The sequence below is a fragment of the Budorcas taxicolor genome, chromosome 13, assembly GCF_023091745.1.
Source record: "Budorcas taxicolor isolate Tak-1 chromosome 13, Takin1.1, whole genome shotgun sequence".
NCBI lineage: Eukaryota > Metazoa > Chordata > Mammalia > Artiodactyla > Bovidae > Budorcas > Budorcas taxicolor.
The window spans coordinates 39,007,706-39,023,742 of NC_068922.1; the positions used below are offsets into that span (position 1 = coordinate 39,007,706).

General features: G+C 51.7%; 1 protein-coding gene across 1 annotated transcript in view; it reads left to right on the forward strand.

Annotated features, from left to right (window-relative positions):
- The window catches only part of SLC24A3 (solute carrier family 24 member 3), a 423,377-nt gene that overhangs the window by 252,070 nt on the left and 155,270 nt on the right, over window positions 1-16,037 (forward strand). Inside the window, exon 5 of the mRNA XM_052650424.1 lies at window positions 9,053-9,129. Within this exon, the coding sequence (XP_052506384.1) occupies window positions 9,053-9,129 (77 nt within the window). The remainder of the gene's footprint in view (window positions 1-9,052; window positions 9,130-16,037) is intronic.

Consider the following 16,037-nt stretch of genomic DNA (forward strand, 5'->3'; position numbering starts at 1 on the left):
GGCAAAGACCGTCTCTCAGCCTGCGTTCAGGAGGGAGGCGGTTCTGCGCTGCTGTTGACAGGGCAGGGTGCATCACTTCTCTATAAATGCATGGGAATGAGGCCCTGACTGGAGGGAAATTCACCTTAATATGGATGAATTCTCTCCTGGAAAGACTAGCATTTGTTGAAGTGGAGGGTACAAGACTGCAGAATTCCTAGTTCCCTCTGTATAAATATGGATTTGCCAGAAGTAGGCCTTGAGGCAAGCTCAAGTACAAGTTTATTTTGGAGATGATTTAGGCAGGGGAGTTGGGAAGTGAGACAAGGAAGGAAAGGCAATCAATCAAAGGAAGGGTACGAAGCCAGCTGTCACTCTGAGAAGCTGGAGCTTAGTCCGCTGAGAATAGCAGCAAACAGCACAGAATGTGCCCTGTGACCCCACCTGTGTGGGGAGGGAGTTGGGATACTAATACGCCCAACCTCCCATCAGACTTTGGTGGAGGGCTTCTCCTGGCCTTCTTGGGGCCAAGAGTCATAGAAATTCTCCAGCTTCTCCAGCCTGCAGTATCAGGGTGGAGCACCCATGGTCAGCCTTGGAGAAAGCCCTCACGCAAAGAGATGCAAAAGAGATGGGGTTGCCCAGCATGAACATGATGGGACTCTAGGAAGGTGGGCATGGATGCCTCGGGAAACACCTCCTGTCCGTATTCTCCTTCCTCATTATTTTAATCAAAGGAGTTACCCTTTGATAATTACTTACCTGATTGTAGGTACTTGGTATTTCATAGGTATCATCACAGTTAATCCTCCTAATCACATGAACTGGTATTGTTTTCATGCCCTCATTTTGCACATTAAGAAATTAAGACTGGAGAAGTCTCAGGAATTTTGTGCAAGGCCACAGAACTCATGAGTGGTGAAGAAGGTCTTCAAATCTAGGTATTCAGGTTCTTAGAAAACCCTGGCTGCCTGATGAGCATATGTCACCACATAGACATTTGGCTGAAATGACATTTGTCAGTGAATTTGATTGGTGATACCTTTGTAGTAAGAGTTGGAGGAACCCTGGACTGAGGTTCCTGGTTACCACGACCTCTGTTACATTCTCCTTCACAGAGGTGCTCTTCACAGTCTTGTTTCCACACACATGTCAACCCATTTGAGTCTGGAACTTTGCTTCTGGTTTTTAAAGGAGGGACTTGTGCCCCCAAAAAGTCAAGGAAAGGGACAAAAAAAAAAATAATAATAATAATTCCAACCACTCAGGTTGAAATTCAGTTGTTGGGTGTTTAATTGAATTGTGCCTCCCAGTGTCATTTTTCAGCTAATAATTCTGTTTTGGGTGCATACAGAAGCTGTGTCCTAGGAGAAAGGCTGTCTGATTCCACTCACTCTGCTTTTTCTATTGCAGAGACATCAATATGCTAGGAAGTCAGACCCCAATTATGATGGCTCCTCTAAGAACATGGTGTGACTGTGGGCTGGTTACTTAATTTCTTTGAGTCTCAGTTTCCTCCTCTGTAAGTTGAAGATAATGATTCCTACTCCATAGAAGCAATGAAAAAGTGGTAAATACATCTTTACAGTACTCCATAAAGATTACTTTTCTGCTTCAATTTGGGATACATGTTATTGGTGTGACTTTAGAGTTGAGGATTCCCTTGCTCCCAGCCTAACCTTTTATTAACTCCTCAATGGTCAGGACTGTGTATCCTTCATGTTTCTAGGACTGGGGCTGAGTAAGGTATTGAGAGCATGGTAAGAGCTAAGTAAGTATGTATTTCATTGCATGGTTTTGATTTGTTAATAAGTTTTCCCATGTTACTGACAGTCCTTAGACTGAGGAGCAAGTTCAAATGATGACTTCACAGCAGCCTGCACCTGCCTGTGGTCAACACGCTCCCTGTTGCATCCCCGTGTCCTGCTCAACCTCACTGAGTCTGGAATGCCTGAAACGTCTCAAGTTGTGAATACATCCACTTTCATAGATTCTTTCACAGATAATCTTGTTCAGGGGACTTCAGTGATGACACATGTGTTCATCTGATCAGCAAATACTCACGAAGCAACTACTCTTCTGCAGGCACTTAGCTGTGCACAGGGGATGCACAGAACAAATTTCCTCCCACCTTTCCTACCTCACACAGTCTAGTGGAGAAGACAGGAGAAATGAGATTGTCTCAAGGCAGAACCTCGTGTGCAAAATGCCATAGGGATGCCAAAGACATATTTGCTATTACATTGCTCAGAGTGGGCTTGGATATGTTGGGTAACAAACAGCCCCAGATCTCAGTGGCTAAGGAGACTGCAAGTGCTGTTTATTACTCAGGCTACCAAATGTGTACCTCAGGGGGATGGGATTCTAATATCTGACTCAGGGACCCTGGTTGATGAAAGATTCATTCCTGACATGTAGCCAAGAGCACACAAAATGAGTCAGACCCTGGCTATGGAGGTTGACCCAAGAAAACTGACATCCTGTCGTTCTGTTCACATTTCATTAACCAAAGCATCTGCATTGCTCCACCTAACCACACAGGAGGCTTAGACCTGTGCTCCTTCCAGGTCTTGGAATGGAAAGAATGGGTTATTTGTCCACAGCCTGAAAGACCACTCAGGTTGGAATTCAGTTGTTGGGTGTTTAATTGAATTGTGCCTCCCAGTGTCATTTTGTCAGCTAATAATTCTGTCCAGGGTGCATACGGAAGCTATGTCCTAGGAGAAAGGCTGTCTGATTCCATTCACTAGGTGTCATTCTCTTTTGTGGCCCTGGGCCTGGTGGGTGCTGCCCTGAGAGAGGTCCTGACACCCAGGAGCTCATAGGGTTATTTAGGCCAAGGCATGACTGCAGTTTATTGGAAAGTTACATGTCAGCACAGCATAACGGACCACCAACAGAGCATCAGGAGGGCTCTGTGGGGGCTGTCACCACACCTGGCAGACTTGCCTTCCCAGGGTGTCTGCCAGGGGCCCAGGGAGCAGCAAGATATATCAGAATGTCTAAAACAGAAGCTTGAAGTCACCCATTGCTACAGAGAGGAGCTGGGCAGTGTCAGGACCTCAGTTCTTGGTGCAATCCCCAAGGGGCCAAGCAATCAAGATGCTCTAAGTATTTCATTATTAAAAAAACAAAAACAAAAACAAAAACCTGGAGGAGAGCAGGGTGGTGTTGGTCACAGAGGCCCAGATTCCTTTCACTCAGGTATTTTCAGAGGAGCTGGGCCTTTTTAGGTGTGTTGATTTTCATCTTGAGCCGCTTCATTTGATCAGTATGCAATTAGTATGTCTAAAGATGCTATGAAAGTCCCTGTTGCATTTACAGAAAGAAAAAAAAGCTCTCCATCCCCTTCAGACTTCCATTTAGACTCATCAAACTCAGGCCCAGGAAAGCAGCCAGGAGAGAGAAGCAGGCCGCTGATTGCCGTTGCCTTGGTAAGGGGAATCCGCTCCCTCCAGGCTCTGTGGTTTCCATGGGAACAGCACTGCTTGCCTCTGCCGGCTGCCTGCCCCAGGCTGGCAAGATGTACCGGAAAGAAAATTATGGGGAGAAGGAGAGGAGCAGAAAGAGACTTTGAGGATTTTGAAGGTATTTGGGGAAAACTTCAGCTGGACGTATAGCTGTTGCCAGCATGACACAAGGACCTCAGGCTCCCAACAGCCTGTACACAGGAAGCACTTATCAGAGGCTCAGGCACTCATCCGGCTCCTTCCGACCAAATACCGTTCTGGAGAAATAGACACCTAGGCAAGGCAGGCAGGAGTTGGTGATCGGTGTGTTTTAACACCAACGTCGTGAAGAATGTATCCTCAGCCTCCTGCTGGGCCAGCATCCTATCGCTGTCAAAATGAACAGGAACAACGATAGGTACCCAGGAAGTATGGCATGGCAGAGGTGTTTCACACACTGCACGCTTCCCAGCAACTCTACATGGATGGCGTCCACACACCTTCTCACCAATGGAGGAGGTGGGCTCAGAGAGGAGAAAAGAAAACCCATGAGTCACAGAGGTGGGCCCTGAACCCAGGCCTCATTTCCCATGGTGGGCTCATAATCAAAGCCTAACCAACAGCCGCAGGAAAATGTTAAGGAAGCCGAGGCCGAGAAGCACCGGGCAGAGCCATTGGGCCACTCTGTCTCCGTACGCTTCTCTCAGAGGCAGATATGGCCCTTCCGAAAGCACTGTTGGGGCTGAGTTTGTGGCCCAGAGTCTGTGCTGGCCTCACATCGGGGGTTGTTCAGCCTCAGAGAAGCTAACTCAACCACCACCACCAGCTCTTGAACCGCTGGTCCAGCTGGGCAAGGCCAGCTCATGCTATCTGCAGTCAGGGACCCCGTCTCCTGCCCTCAGAGGTCTTCATCCTGTCGACACTTATTAGGCACCTGCTGTATGCACTGACCCTACTCTGCGTGGATTAGAGGGAGCCGTGACAAGAAACCACAGCCATTTTTCGTATGGGCCAGCAGGCAGATTCAGGCCCAGAGAGATGAAGTGACACGTTGGCAAAAGCCACACCATGAGAGGCCTGGGGATGAGCCCCACATCTCCAGACACCTGACTGGGGGCCCTTTCCTCAGCCTAAGCTGACCCTTGCCTTAAGGAGATTAAACACCATCACATCAAACTGCTTTAGAACCAGGACAAAGCAACACTTCATGAAATGACTTTGTACTGGCAGGCACTGTGTGGGGTGCATATGGGGTGGAGAGGGTTACTGATGAGATAAGTGATGAGCTTTGGGGGCTTACCCCCAAGGAAGCTGCTGCCCCAGTTGGGTCTCTGGTGATGGGGCTGCTCCTGAGTCACGTCCCCTGTGGCTAGGGTTGTCAGGTACTGGTCTTTGCCAGTGAGTCACACAAGCTTGCAACATGATGGAATTGAAAATGATTACAATGTTCTTTGCAAGTCATGTATTAATTAGCTCTCTGAAATCATGGTAATAATTCCATCATCAGCCCAGTACATGTTTTCAGAAGAGCTGTCATAAAGTGAGACCCGCATCAGGTGAGGCTTCCTGGGGAATTCTTACCTAGCCATTCTTTCCACATGACTGGGAACCACCAAGTAAGAATGTTGTCGTTCTGGAAGCAATTGGAAAGCATTTAACTGACTGTCCTCTGCCTTCCAACCCTCACGACTGGTCACACCCACCCTTTGTCTCAGGCACTGCCCAGTTACCTCTAGCTCGGGGAGGAGGTCTGGCAGAGCCAGCCACTCTGCTCACAGCCCTGTGCTTCTGCAGTGGGATAGTGATAGAGCCAGGCCTTTGCTGTATGCCATTACAATCTACACCCCATTAGCAGGCAATGGTTTTTCAGGACTGTTAGTGGTCCTGCTCCGGAGAAGGCGATAGCACCCCACTCCAGTACTCTTGCCTGGAAAATCCCATGGACAGAGGAGCCTGGTGGGCTGCAGTCCATGGGGTCGCAAAGAGTCGGACACGACTGAGCAACTTCACTTTTACTTTTCAATTTCATGCGTTGGAGAAGGAAATGGCAACCCACTCCAGTGTTCTTGCCTGGAGAATCCCAGGGATGGGGGAGCCTGGTGAGCTGCCATCTATGGGGTCGCACCGAGTCGGACACGACTGAAGCGACTTAGCAGCAGCAGCAGCAGCAGTGGTCCTGCTCAACTATTGGTCGACACTGCAGTGGGCCCCCCCCAAAGTGACCAAATGTCAGTGAGTGACCATTAGTGGTCCTTCTCAGCCAGTGGTTGGTGCCGCCATGGGCCCCACCCCCAAGTGACCAACTGTCAGTGAGTGACCGTTAGTGGTCCCACTCGGCCATTGGTCAGCACTGCATTGGGTCCCACGAACAGGCAACCAGCTGTCAATGAGCCACCAATCATGGGCATTTCAGCCAACAGTCAGCAGAGTGGTGGTCATCAGGTGAAGAGTGAGATAAGAGGTGGATCCTGGCCTCCTCCCAGGGTCCTCCAGCTCACCCAGGCTTGGGCCAGCAGGTGAGCTGGGGGTGCCCAGGCGCCAGGCTGGGACTGTGTCCTGCCAGACCCAGTCCCTGTTGTCTAGGCAGCCTGAGGAGCTTGAGGGCCAGTTGGGTCCTGGGGGTCTGGCTCCCTCAGCTGTGACAGCTAGACAGGGTCTGGAGACTTGGCCCTGAGGGAGCCAACAACTGAGCTCTGCCTCCTCTTAACCAGGCCCTAGACCTCGGAGGGTGGAAGTTGTGCCTTGGGACCTGCCCTTTCTTGTCAGAAGAGAGAATCACATGTTTGGTGGAAATTGACAAGCATGTCATTCCCTAACCATGACCTGACCTCAGGAATAAAGGGCTTGACACCAGGAAGTTTGCAACAACAACCATGCCTCTCCCTCCCCTTTCCTAGAAAAGGGCTTTGCTGAGAGCTTTCAGGAAGTTTGGGGGTTTTAAGGCATGAGCCTCGCTTCAGCCTTGCTAGGCCCTGCAGAAAGTTTTTCTCTGCTCTGATCTCCAGCATTTCCATATCATTTGGCCTCACTGCATGTCAGGCACATAGACTGGCATTTGGGTAACAGGATCACCTCATGGAGAATTTCATTGATTTTCTTCTAGCCAGTCATGGGTTCTGACAGCAGGAGGCACCCTTGACCAAGGACTGGGAGTTTCCAGCTGGTGATGAGTAAGACACCAGGCCAGGAAGACAGATCAAGAAGGGGACACCGCCAAGCTCCCCCACTCCCCTGAGCATTGAGGAAGGAGGAGCCTGAAGGAGAGTGTCCTGGTCCCAAGCCCTACCCTCTTACCCCAAACCCCCGCCCCCCAACACCTCCTGGGCCAGCACTTTGGACAGCACTCACTCTGCCCATCCAGAGCCAGCACTGAGCTCTGTGGGTCCTTCCCCATCCAAGGGCACAGCTCTCGGCCTGGGCCTATCCAAGAGCCCCAGCCAGGTCCCAGGGTTGATTGGGAATCCAGATCTCTGCTGAGACCCTCCCCTTCCAAACTCAAAGCCCAGAACATCCATCTGGTCCTGGTCATTCCACTCCTGAACTCACTGTTGAGCACCCAGGGCATTTAAAATAAAAACTGTTGTTGTTCAGTCACTAAGTCATGTCCGATTTTGTGATCCCATGGACTGCAGCACATCGGGCTCCTCTGTCCTCCACTATCTCCTGGAGTTTACTTAAATTCATGTCCATTGAGTTGGTGATGCTATCTAACCATCTCATCCTCTGCCACCCCCTTCTCCTTTTGCCTTCAGTCTTTCCCAGCATCAGGATCTTTTCCGATGAGTTGACTCTTTGCATCAGGTGACCGAGGTATTGAAACTTCAGCATTAGCAACAGTCCTTCAAAATGCCTCGATTCAAAACATAAAAATGTGTCACTTACTGACATGGTGCCCTTGATCAAACCTTTCTTGGGGGCTCTGGTGGAGAGGCAAGGATGACGGAGCAGGCATGGTGTGGGCATCTTGCAGACTGGTAGGGCTGCCTGCACCACAGCCTTCATTCCCTCCATCTGCTGCCCTCAACAGGAGGGGTAGGAGGGAAGGCAGTGGCTGGCTTCCATATATCAGTGCCAGGGGCACCTTGATGCCCCTCACATCCCTTCTCCTCCTCGTTGATGGTAAGTGGTCCCCACGCATGGCAGTTTTACATGATGCCCATCACAAGGCAGACCCTGGCTTTGGTTTCCCAAGGCTGTCCCAATGGATACAGTAACCTGCATACTGGCCCCTCTCCACCTCTGGGGGAAGGTGGGCAATGGATTGGTCACATTTACCCCTGCACTGCCCAGCACTGAAAAGCCCCACGGCAGCTGCACAGATTGCTCCTCTGGTGTGTGGGGGCTGAATTTAGATTGGATCAAGTCCCCACTAGGAAGAAGCCCCCTGGAAGAAAGAGGTCACCAGGTGAACTAAGATGGGCAAACAGTGCCGGGAGCCGAGAGGTCACAGGCGTGAGGGTGTCGTGGCTGCTCTTCCGGGTGCATGGCCCTCACTGTGGTTGTGCCAGCACGCCGTCCAGTCCTGCTGCCGCTGGGTTCCTCGCCTACAGTCCAGAAGCAACAGCCTTCTGGGAGGGTCGGAGGCATAGTGGGTGTCAAGCACGGGGAGGGTGGGTGCCATCTGGCCCGGAGCAGAGGCCACTGCTACGCTGCTGTGGATCCTACCCAAACCTGTGCACATGTCCAGCTGTCAGAGCCTCTGCCTCTACCCACCGCGGCCAGCACAACCCCAGGGCCCATCAGGAAGGAGCGGGGCAGCCATGGGCGATGCCTGTTGTCTTCAGAACCATCAAGTGGGGTGCTGCTTCGGCCAGATTCAAGTGCCCCCAGTGGGAAGCAGACAGTGCTGGGAAGCCTGGGCCAGAGGGTTGAGGGACAGGCCTGCCCTGCAGGGTTCCGCACGGCAGACCCCGTGTCCTGGGTTTGGAAAGTGGGCAGAAAGGAACATTTCTTATGTGTTCTGCCCTGCACTGGACTTCCTGGGAAGCAGAGGGCAATGTGGTGTAGAAGTAGGAGGCAGGAGGAGGGAGTATAAGAGGCTAGGGGGCCCCCAGCCAGGGCAGGAGCACGACAAGGAAAAGAGGGCCAGACAGACAGTTCAGAGCAAGGACTTCACCCTGCATGTGCCACGGACCCCCGGGTAATCCTTCAAGCCTGCAGGCTTCTGCTTGGGAAACGTTTCAGTATTTGCAAGGACGTGTGATGCTGCAGAAGGAAACTGATGCTCTGGAATGAAGTTGTCAGGGTGCTAGAACACAGACCTGCACAGTAGTGGTTCCCAGGTGTCCTCATGAACCTTGGTCACAGGTGGTGAACTCCATGCTGCCCCCATGTTGAAGGGGGTGAGCGGGAGCCAGGCAGATGGCAGGACCGTGTGTCCTGAGCATGTCCGCTGGGGTCACAGCCCTGCGTGTTTCTAACACGGCTGAGATTTGTTGCCTCTATTCTTATCAGGAGGAATCACCAAGTTCCCACTTAGAGATCTGTGAACTTTGAACTTACAAATGTCATTTTTCCTCATCCAAGTTCATAGTAGACTGAGGAAGGCAGTGCTCTGAAGGCTTCCTGTTCTGAAATGTTGTCACCTGTGTGTATTGACCTGCTCTTCTCTCTCCATCCCACAGCCCTGCACGAGTTCCCCAATGACATCTTCACCAATGAGGACCGAAGACAGGGGGCTGTGGTCCTTCATGTGCTTTGTGTAAGTACCCTGCTGATGGCCCCGCCGCAGGGCCCGAGGAAGGGCCTGGAAGTGGGGGGTTGTGGGGTGAGGGAGCAGAAGGGTTTCCCCTCCTGTTCACACACCTGCTGTGGGGTCTGTGACCCCCAAACAGGTGATCAACAAACATGCTTTTTAAAAGGCATTTTTTATTGAAGCATAGTTGATGTACAATGTTTTGGGTGTACAGAAAAGTGATTCAATAATATGTGTGTGTGTGCGTGTACATATATATTCTTTTTCAGGTCCTCTTCCCTTCTAGGTTGTTATTACAAGATATCAAGTATAGTTCCTTGTGCTTTACAGCCGATTCTTCTCGTTTGTCTTATATATGGTAGTGTGTATCCAAAGGTACTGTCTTTAAGAGGCCACAGGTGTGTACGCTAGGGGCTGCTGCTGCTGCTGCTACTAAGTTGCTTCAGTCGTGACCGACTCTGTGTGACCCCATGGACGGCAGCCCACCAGGCTCCCCTGTCCCTGGGATTCTCCAGGCAAGAACACTGGAGTGGGTTGCCATTTCCTTCTCCAGTGGATGAAAGTGAAAAGTGAAAGTGAAGTCGCTCAGTTGTGTCCGATTCCTAGCGACCCCATGGACTGCAGCCTACCAGGCTCCTCCATCCATGGGATTTTCCAGTCAAGAGTACTGAAGTGGGGTGCCTTCTCCGATGCTAGGGGCTACATGGACGTTTTCTTTCCCCGATACCCATGCCCAGGGCGTGGGCTCTGGGGTCAGAGTGGAGATTCTCTCTGATGAAATGCCACCTTCCCTGGGAGTCCGTCCTTCCCCAACCTGCCTCTGTAAACTGCCTGTCTTCACATGGCTTTACTTTTCTCTGCAGCGCTGAGTACCCTGTGACATAATATTATCTAGTTCTTTGCTTATTGCTCATCACCTTCTCTCCCACAGCGATGTAGTTTTGTGCACAGCTGGGATGAGAATAGGGATGTAGTTTTGCATGTGGCTTCCTCCGAGACCTCTTCCTGTCATGTGGTGGGGCAGTGTCTGGCACATAGTAAGCAATCCATGAAAATGTATTCTGGCTCTTAATCTCCACCCCTGGCCTAGCACTTCATCCACAGGCCCAGTGGATGGGAGGAAGGCTTTTGATTTTCCTTGTCCCCATCCAGAGAATTGGTGGGGTGCGGGGGGAGCAGGTGCAGAGGTGATGCTGTCTTGATGAAGTAGCTGCAGAACTGGTAAGACTCAGGGCACATTCTCAACTAGACACATCAGTGCTGTTTCCCGTCTCCATGGCACGGGCTCCGCCTGGGTGCTCTTGATTCCATTCTGGTTTTTTATTGCTGTGAAACGTTCTCTGAATTGGGTGACATATCAGATAACTACATCCTGTCGCTTATCAGTTCCAGGGATCAATAGTTCAGAAAGGGCGCAGAGGTGGGTGCTGCACCCCAGGATCCAGGGCCCGGGATGGGAGAGTTGGATGGCTGGTGGTGACGCTGATGGCTGGGACTAGAGCCACTGCTGTTGGAGGACCCCTTGAAGAAGGCTCGTCTACTCCCGTCTGGTGTCTGGGCTGCAGTGCCCAGAGGACTAGCCCCGCTGGGACTGCCAACTGCGTGGCCCCTCCAGCATGGCTCCAGGTGGCAGCCCAGGGCTTGCAGAGGGAGGGTTGCGGTGAAAAGGAGGAAGCCCATGGCCTGAATGGCACAGCCTCTGAAGCCACACGAGTCATTTCTGCCAGCCTCTATTGCAGTCACAAGCCCACCGTAACTCAGGGGAGGGGACAGAGACTTTTTTCCATCCACACCACGGGCTCTGGAGTCAGACCAGGTGTGGGGTAGAGCCCGGTTCAGCTGTCCTTGCTTTGTGAGCGACTTCTGGCAATATATTTACCCTCTGGCCCCATAAGCTGCCTAAGCATGACTCCTTTCCTGATGAAAGCCGTCAACTCTACAAGTCTTTCCCCACTTACCCCAACCCCTCTAAACCATCCACTTTAAAAAAGGCTCGAGGGGCCCCAAATGATAAAACAGCCTCTGCAGCCCTCCTGCCTGTCAGGAGAGTCACGGGCACAGAACAGTTACTATGGATGCCAGCTGCCACCCCAGCACCAGGGAGCCTTCCCTGTTGCTAGGCTGAGAAGACCCAGGCATTGCATCAGACCCGGGACTCCCGGCCACCTCGGCGCCCTGATGCCTTGAGAGCTGAGAGATGAGGTTTCCACTCTCAGCCCAAACAGCATAAGCTTCTGTCTCCCAAGGGGTGTTGTTGCAGCCAAAGGCAGGGCCCTTCCGCTCTCCTCCACCCCCCGCCCCCGGGATCCTCTGAACCCAGCTGAAGGCAGAGGAGGGTGCGTTGCCTTGTCCTTCATGAGCCAAGGGTCCTGTAGGGCCTCTGCCATCTGAGGCAGTGAGTTCCCAGGCAGGCATGAAAGCTAAGTAGCCAAAGCAGGATAATTCCGGCCTTTGCTTAAAGGTACTTTTCTCCCCCCCTTGCCTGCTGCTGCTAAGTCACTTCAGTCGTGTTTGACTCTGTGCGACCCCATAGACAACAGCCCACCAGGCTCCCCCATCCCTAGGATTCTCCAGGCAAGAACACTGGAGTGGGTTGCCATTTCCTTCTCCAATGCATGAAAGTGAAAAGTGAAAGTGAAGTCGCTCACTCGTGTCCAGCTCTTAGTGACCCCATGGACTGCAGCCCACCAGGCTCCTCTGTCCATGGGATTTTCTAGGCAAGAGTACTGGAGTGGGTTGCCATTGCCTTCTCCCCCCACCCCCTTGCCTAGAGGAGTGGATATAAACCTGCAGCATCACACTTTGTCATTACTGGTGTCTTATCCCACAGCCTGCCCTGCCCTGGGCCCTGCATTGTGGAAACCACAGGGCAAGGAGTCTAGGGGCCAAAGTCAGTGTTCACCCCTTGAAGACCATGCTCCAGCACCTGGAATTCCAGAATTCTCCACCCAAACAGCCCATGTCTGCGGCCAAGGGCCACTCAGGCTTCCTCCCCAACCTGCCTCTCAGAGGGAGGAGACCCCAGTGGAGAAGCCCAACCTGCTGCCTGGGGGATCCACATGCAGGCAGGTGATGCAGGGCAGGGGTCCCAGGCTCGGGGGAGGAGGAGCCCCTCTGCTGCCTCTAGTCAGGCTGGGCCTGCTGGTGGCCTCCTCAGAGTCAGGGAACAAGTTTATATTGTCCACCCTCAGAAATATAACCCACCCCACCCCCATGCTGCAGGGTCACATGAGCTTCACAGGAAACCCTCGTGTAGTGTCTGGCACATCACTGGCACCCAGCACACCTGGAGTTCAAGAACTGTCAGATTATATCGTTGGGTGTAGGAAAAGCTGCCAGGGCTATCCTGAGCCATCCCCGTCGCCAGTGGGAAACAGTTAAATGCGTGAGTCAGAGCTGTAGGAGCTAACATATAGAGTCCTACTCTCAGCTCTCTAGGAAGCATCTCTGAGCCCCTTCAGGATGGTGGCACTGGGCTGGACCCTTCTAGCAGTCTGGTCACAGCTCACTGTATTGTTCTGCAGGAGCCCGCTGTATTGGAGGCAGATCCCCCCTGGATGGCTCCCGCTACATGTTAGTGCGGCCATGGTCCACCCCCCAGGGCAGGAGGAGTGAAATGAAGGCTCCCATAGTGGAGTGAGTTTGAAGAGTGGGCAGGCGTTTTCCAAAGATGAAGAGGGAAGGGAATTCCAGGCAGGAAGCAGAAACCTGTGATGGAAGATGTAGACCCTGGAATTCAGGATCTAGAGAGAGTGGAAACTATGGTCTGAAGGGTGGGAGGCCCCAGGAGGTGACTCAGGCACTGGCTTGAAAGTGGTCCCTCCTTGCCTGGGGAATAGGGTCAGGCATAGCCAGAGGCAACTCAGAGCACTCTTCTCCCCTGCCAGGGCGCAGAGGTCCAGGAAGGGTGGAGGACGGCTCAGGGCCATACGGCTGGGGTCCCAGGTACCCTGACGGACAGCCCTCAGGATACCCCTCAGGACACCCCTCAGGGCATCGTAAATGGGTGTTTATGTCATCTGGCCTTCTCCAGTGAGGGTTGGCAGGCCCTCTTCGGGAGGGTCCCAGAGCTGTGTCCTGTCACCCAGGCCGCCCCAGAGAAAGGACCCCAGGGACCAGCTGGCAGTGATTTGGGATCTCCACCAGAACACCCAGGCCTTTTAGCACGTGTCCAGAAACCTGATTAAGCTTCACAGCTAAGCTCACACACCCCGTCGCACACAGACATTGTGAGTTTGCTTTTCATGGGAGGCTTTCCGCACAGCCCTTGCCTTTGGCCCGTGGTCACAGAGGCTCTGACTTCCTGAAACTACACTTTAATCTTCCCTGTCCAAGCTTGCCTTTCTCTCTCTCTCTCTCTTTTTTTTTTTATACTTCCCTCCTTTTTGTGAGCTTTGTGGAAATCAAGCAGCCATTTCTGGTTAAACTTTCCCCACACTGTGACTTTAATTTTCCTTGGTTCTTCCAGGTTTTGAGGCTGTCAGAAACCTTCAGGCCTGCGATTCCACTAGACAAAGATCCCTTCCTACTTTCTTTACCCAGGGGTTCCTTGTGCTGTGCTGTGCTGTGCTGAGTCATGCATGACTGTGACTGTAGCCTACCAGGTTCCTCTGTCCATGGGATTCTTGTCTCCGCAAGAATACTAGAGTGGATTGCTGTGCCCGCCTCCAGGAGATTTATCCAACCCAGGAATTGAACCCGTATCTCCTGCATTGCAGGCAGGTTCTTTACCCACTGAGCCACCTGGGAAGCTCCTGGTAGAGTGGAAATCCGTCATCTGCAAATTTCTATCAACAGTGAATATCCCCAGGAAAACACACTTGTCTGAGAACTTGCTTCACCGTCTGAGAACTTGCTTCACCGTCTGTTCTAGTGTTCTAATGTTGATCAGGATACCCTCAGTCAGGTCTTCCTTAGTCGGGGTGATTGAAGCACAGGAGGGCGGACAGATCTCAAAGGAAGTTGCAGCCTGAATTCCAACTCCAACTTCACCACCCGCCACGTGGAGCAGGGTGAAGGCTAATTTTGACGTGTTCCTGAAGAACGGGGAGAGCCCATCCCAGGTGGGGAGCACTCCCCTCTTCTCCCTGCCTCCTTTGAGCTAAAGTCCCCTTTCAGTCCTGGGGGAGGAGCTCTGGAAGGAGCCTTACCGGGTGGATATCTTTTCCCTGGAGCCTTGGCAGCTTCCAGTCATCTGTTTAATTATAATATCTTAAGGAATGGTGTCCTTGGATCCTCTCCCCTCCCTGGGGCTCAGAGTGCTTTTGTTAAGAGCCAAAGAATAAACTAATTGATGCACAAGCCAGTTCTCAGTGGTTGGAGGGGCCAGGGTGCCAGTAGGATGTAGAAGGGGCCCTTCTTGCCCCCACCCCTACTTGGAGAGGCAGCTTTGTACATCAAAGCTCCACCTGAGCCCCGGGGGTGATTTTTGTCTCTCCAAGGTCATTCCTTTCCTTTTGTGCTCTGAGACTGAACACTAAGTCTATAGGACTGTGCTGTCTCATCAAACCTAACGCTGCTTGTTCCCTCTCTGCTCTGCCCAGAAGGGAGCTGCTGGCCATGTGAGCTACTGAGCCCTTGAAACTTGGTTAGTCTAACTGAGAGGTTAGTCTGATTTTAAATTTTATTTTATTTTCATGAATATAAATTAAGTAGCCTCAGGAGGAAATGGAAACCCACTCTAGTATTCTTGCCTAGAAAATCACGTAGGCAGAGGAACAGTCCATATAGGGTTGCAAAGAGTTGGACACAACTGAGCAACTGAGCATGCATGCATGGCAAGGGGTTCCCCTAGAAGACCTAGAGATTCTAATTGACCATCATCCCTCCTTTTGCTTGCATTGTCAACTCAAAATCACAAAGCAGAGGTGGTCAGGAAAAAAGGTCTCCAGGAAAGAGGCCCTACTCCTTTACCCTGGCATCTGAGCGATGGCCTGGGTTTAGCAACTCACACACATGGGATGCGTAGAAGGCACTTATAGGCCACCAGGCGCCCAAGATGGGATTTTTTTGTTGGGGCGGGGGCAGTCATGTATAGGCTTCTTTTTTGTTAATATATATTTTTATTGAAGTATAGTTGACTTACAATATTTCAGGTGCACAGCAAGGTGATCCAGTTTTACATATACACGTATATTATTTTTCAAATTATTTTCCGTAGGTGATTATAAGATATTGACGATAGTCCCCTGAGCTAGACAATAAACCTATGTTGCAAGATGAGATGTTTGATGAGAGAGAAGGATACCCAGATAAGGAGCAGGAGAGCTTGTGTATCACCAAAGTGCTAGGGGCTTTGGAACAAGTCCCAGAACTCCTGGCCTCGATTTCCACATCTATAAAGTAGGGAGTGCATAGTAGATGCTCAAGAAATGTTAGGTGTTTTGGTCCTCACCTTCTCCCCACCCTACATCTCTCTAAGGGTGGCTCACCTGTGCTTAGCCCACCACAAAGGACCAGAGTCAGACCCACTGGGAGCCGGCCCCATCCTCATGAACACCAGGACACGGGGGCCCAGAGCCCTTTCTATAGCTCCAAGGCCAGGGTCCTTAGAGAGGAGCTGCCACAGGGGTTTCAACGTATAAGGGGACCCACAGGATCTGGTCAGCAAGGTCCTGGCAACAACTCTGGCCAGGCAGACGTGTTTAGTTAAGGGATTTCACCCTGGAAGAGAAAAATGATTAGAAGAGCTTGTGGAATTTCCTGTTTACTTTTGCAAAAGTGCTGAGCATGTCCTTAATTTGTCAGTGTCAACACAAAGCTAAAACTGGTGTCCAGAGAGGATTAGCACAAAGAGGGTAAATTATGTTTCGAAAGATCTTAAGTTACTCACTCCTCTCCTTGCGTGAGACCCAGTTCAGACAGCCAGAGTCTGACCATCAGGCCTCACTGGCTGCACACAGATTGGCCAGTGG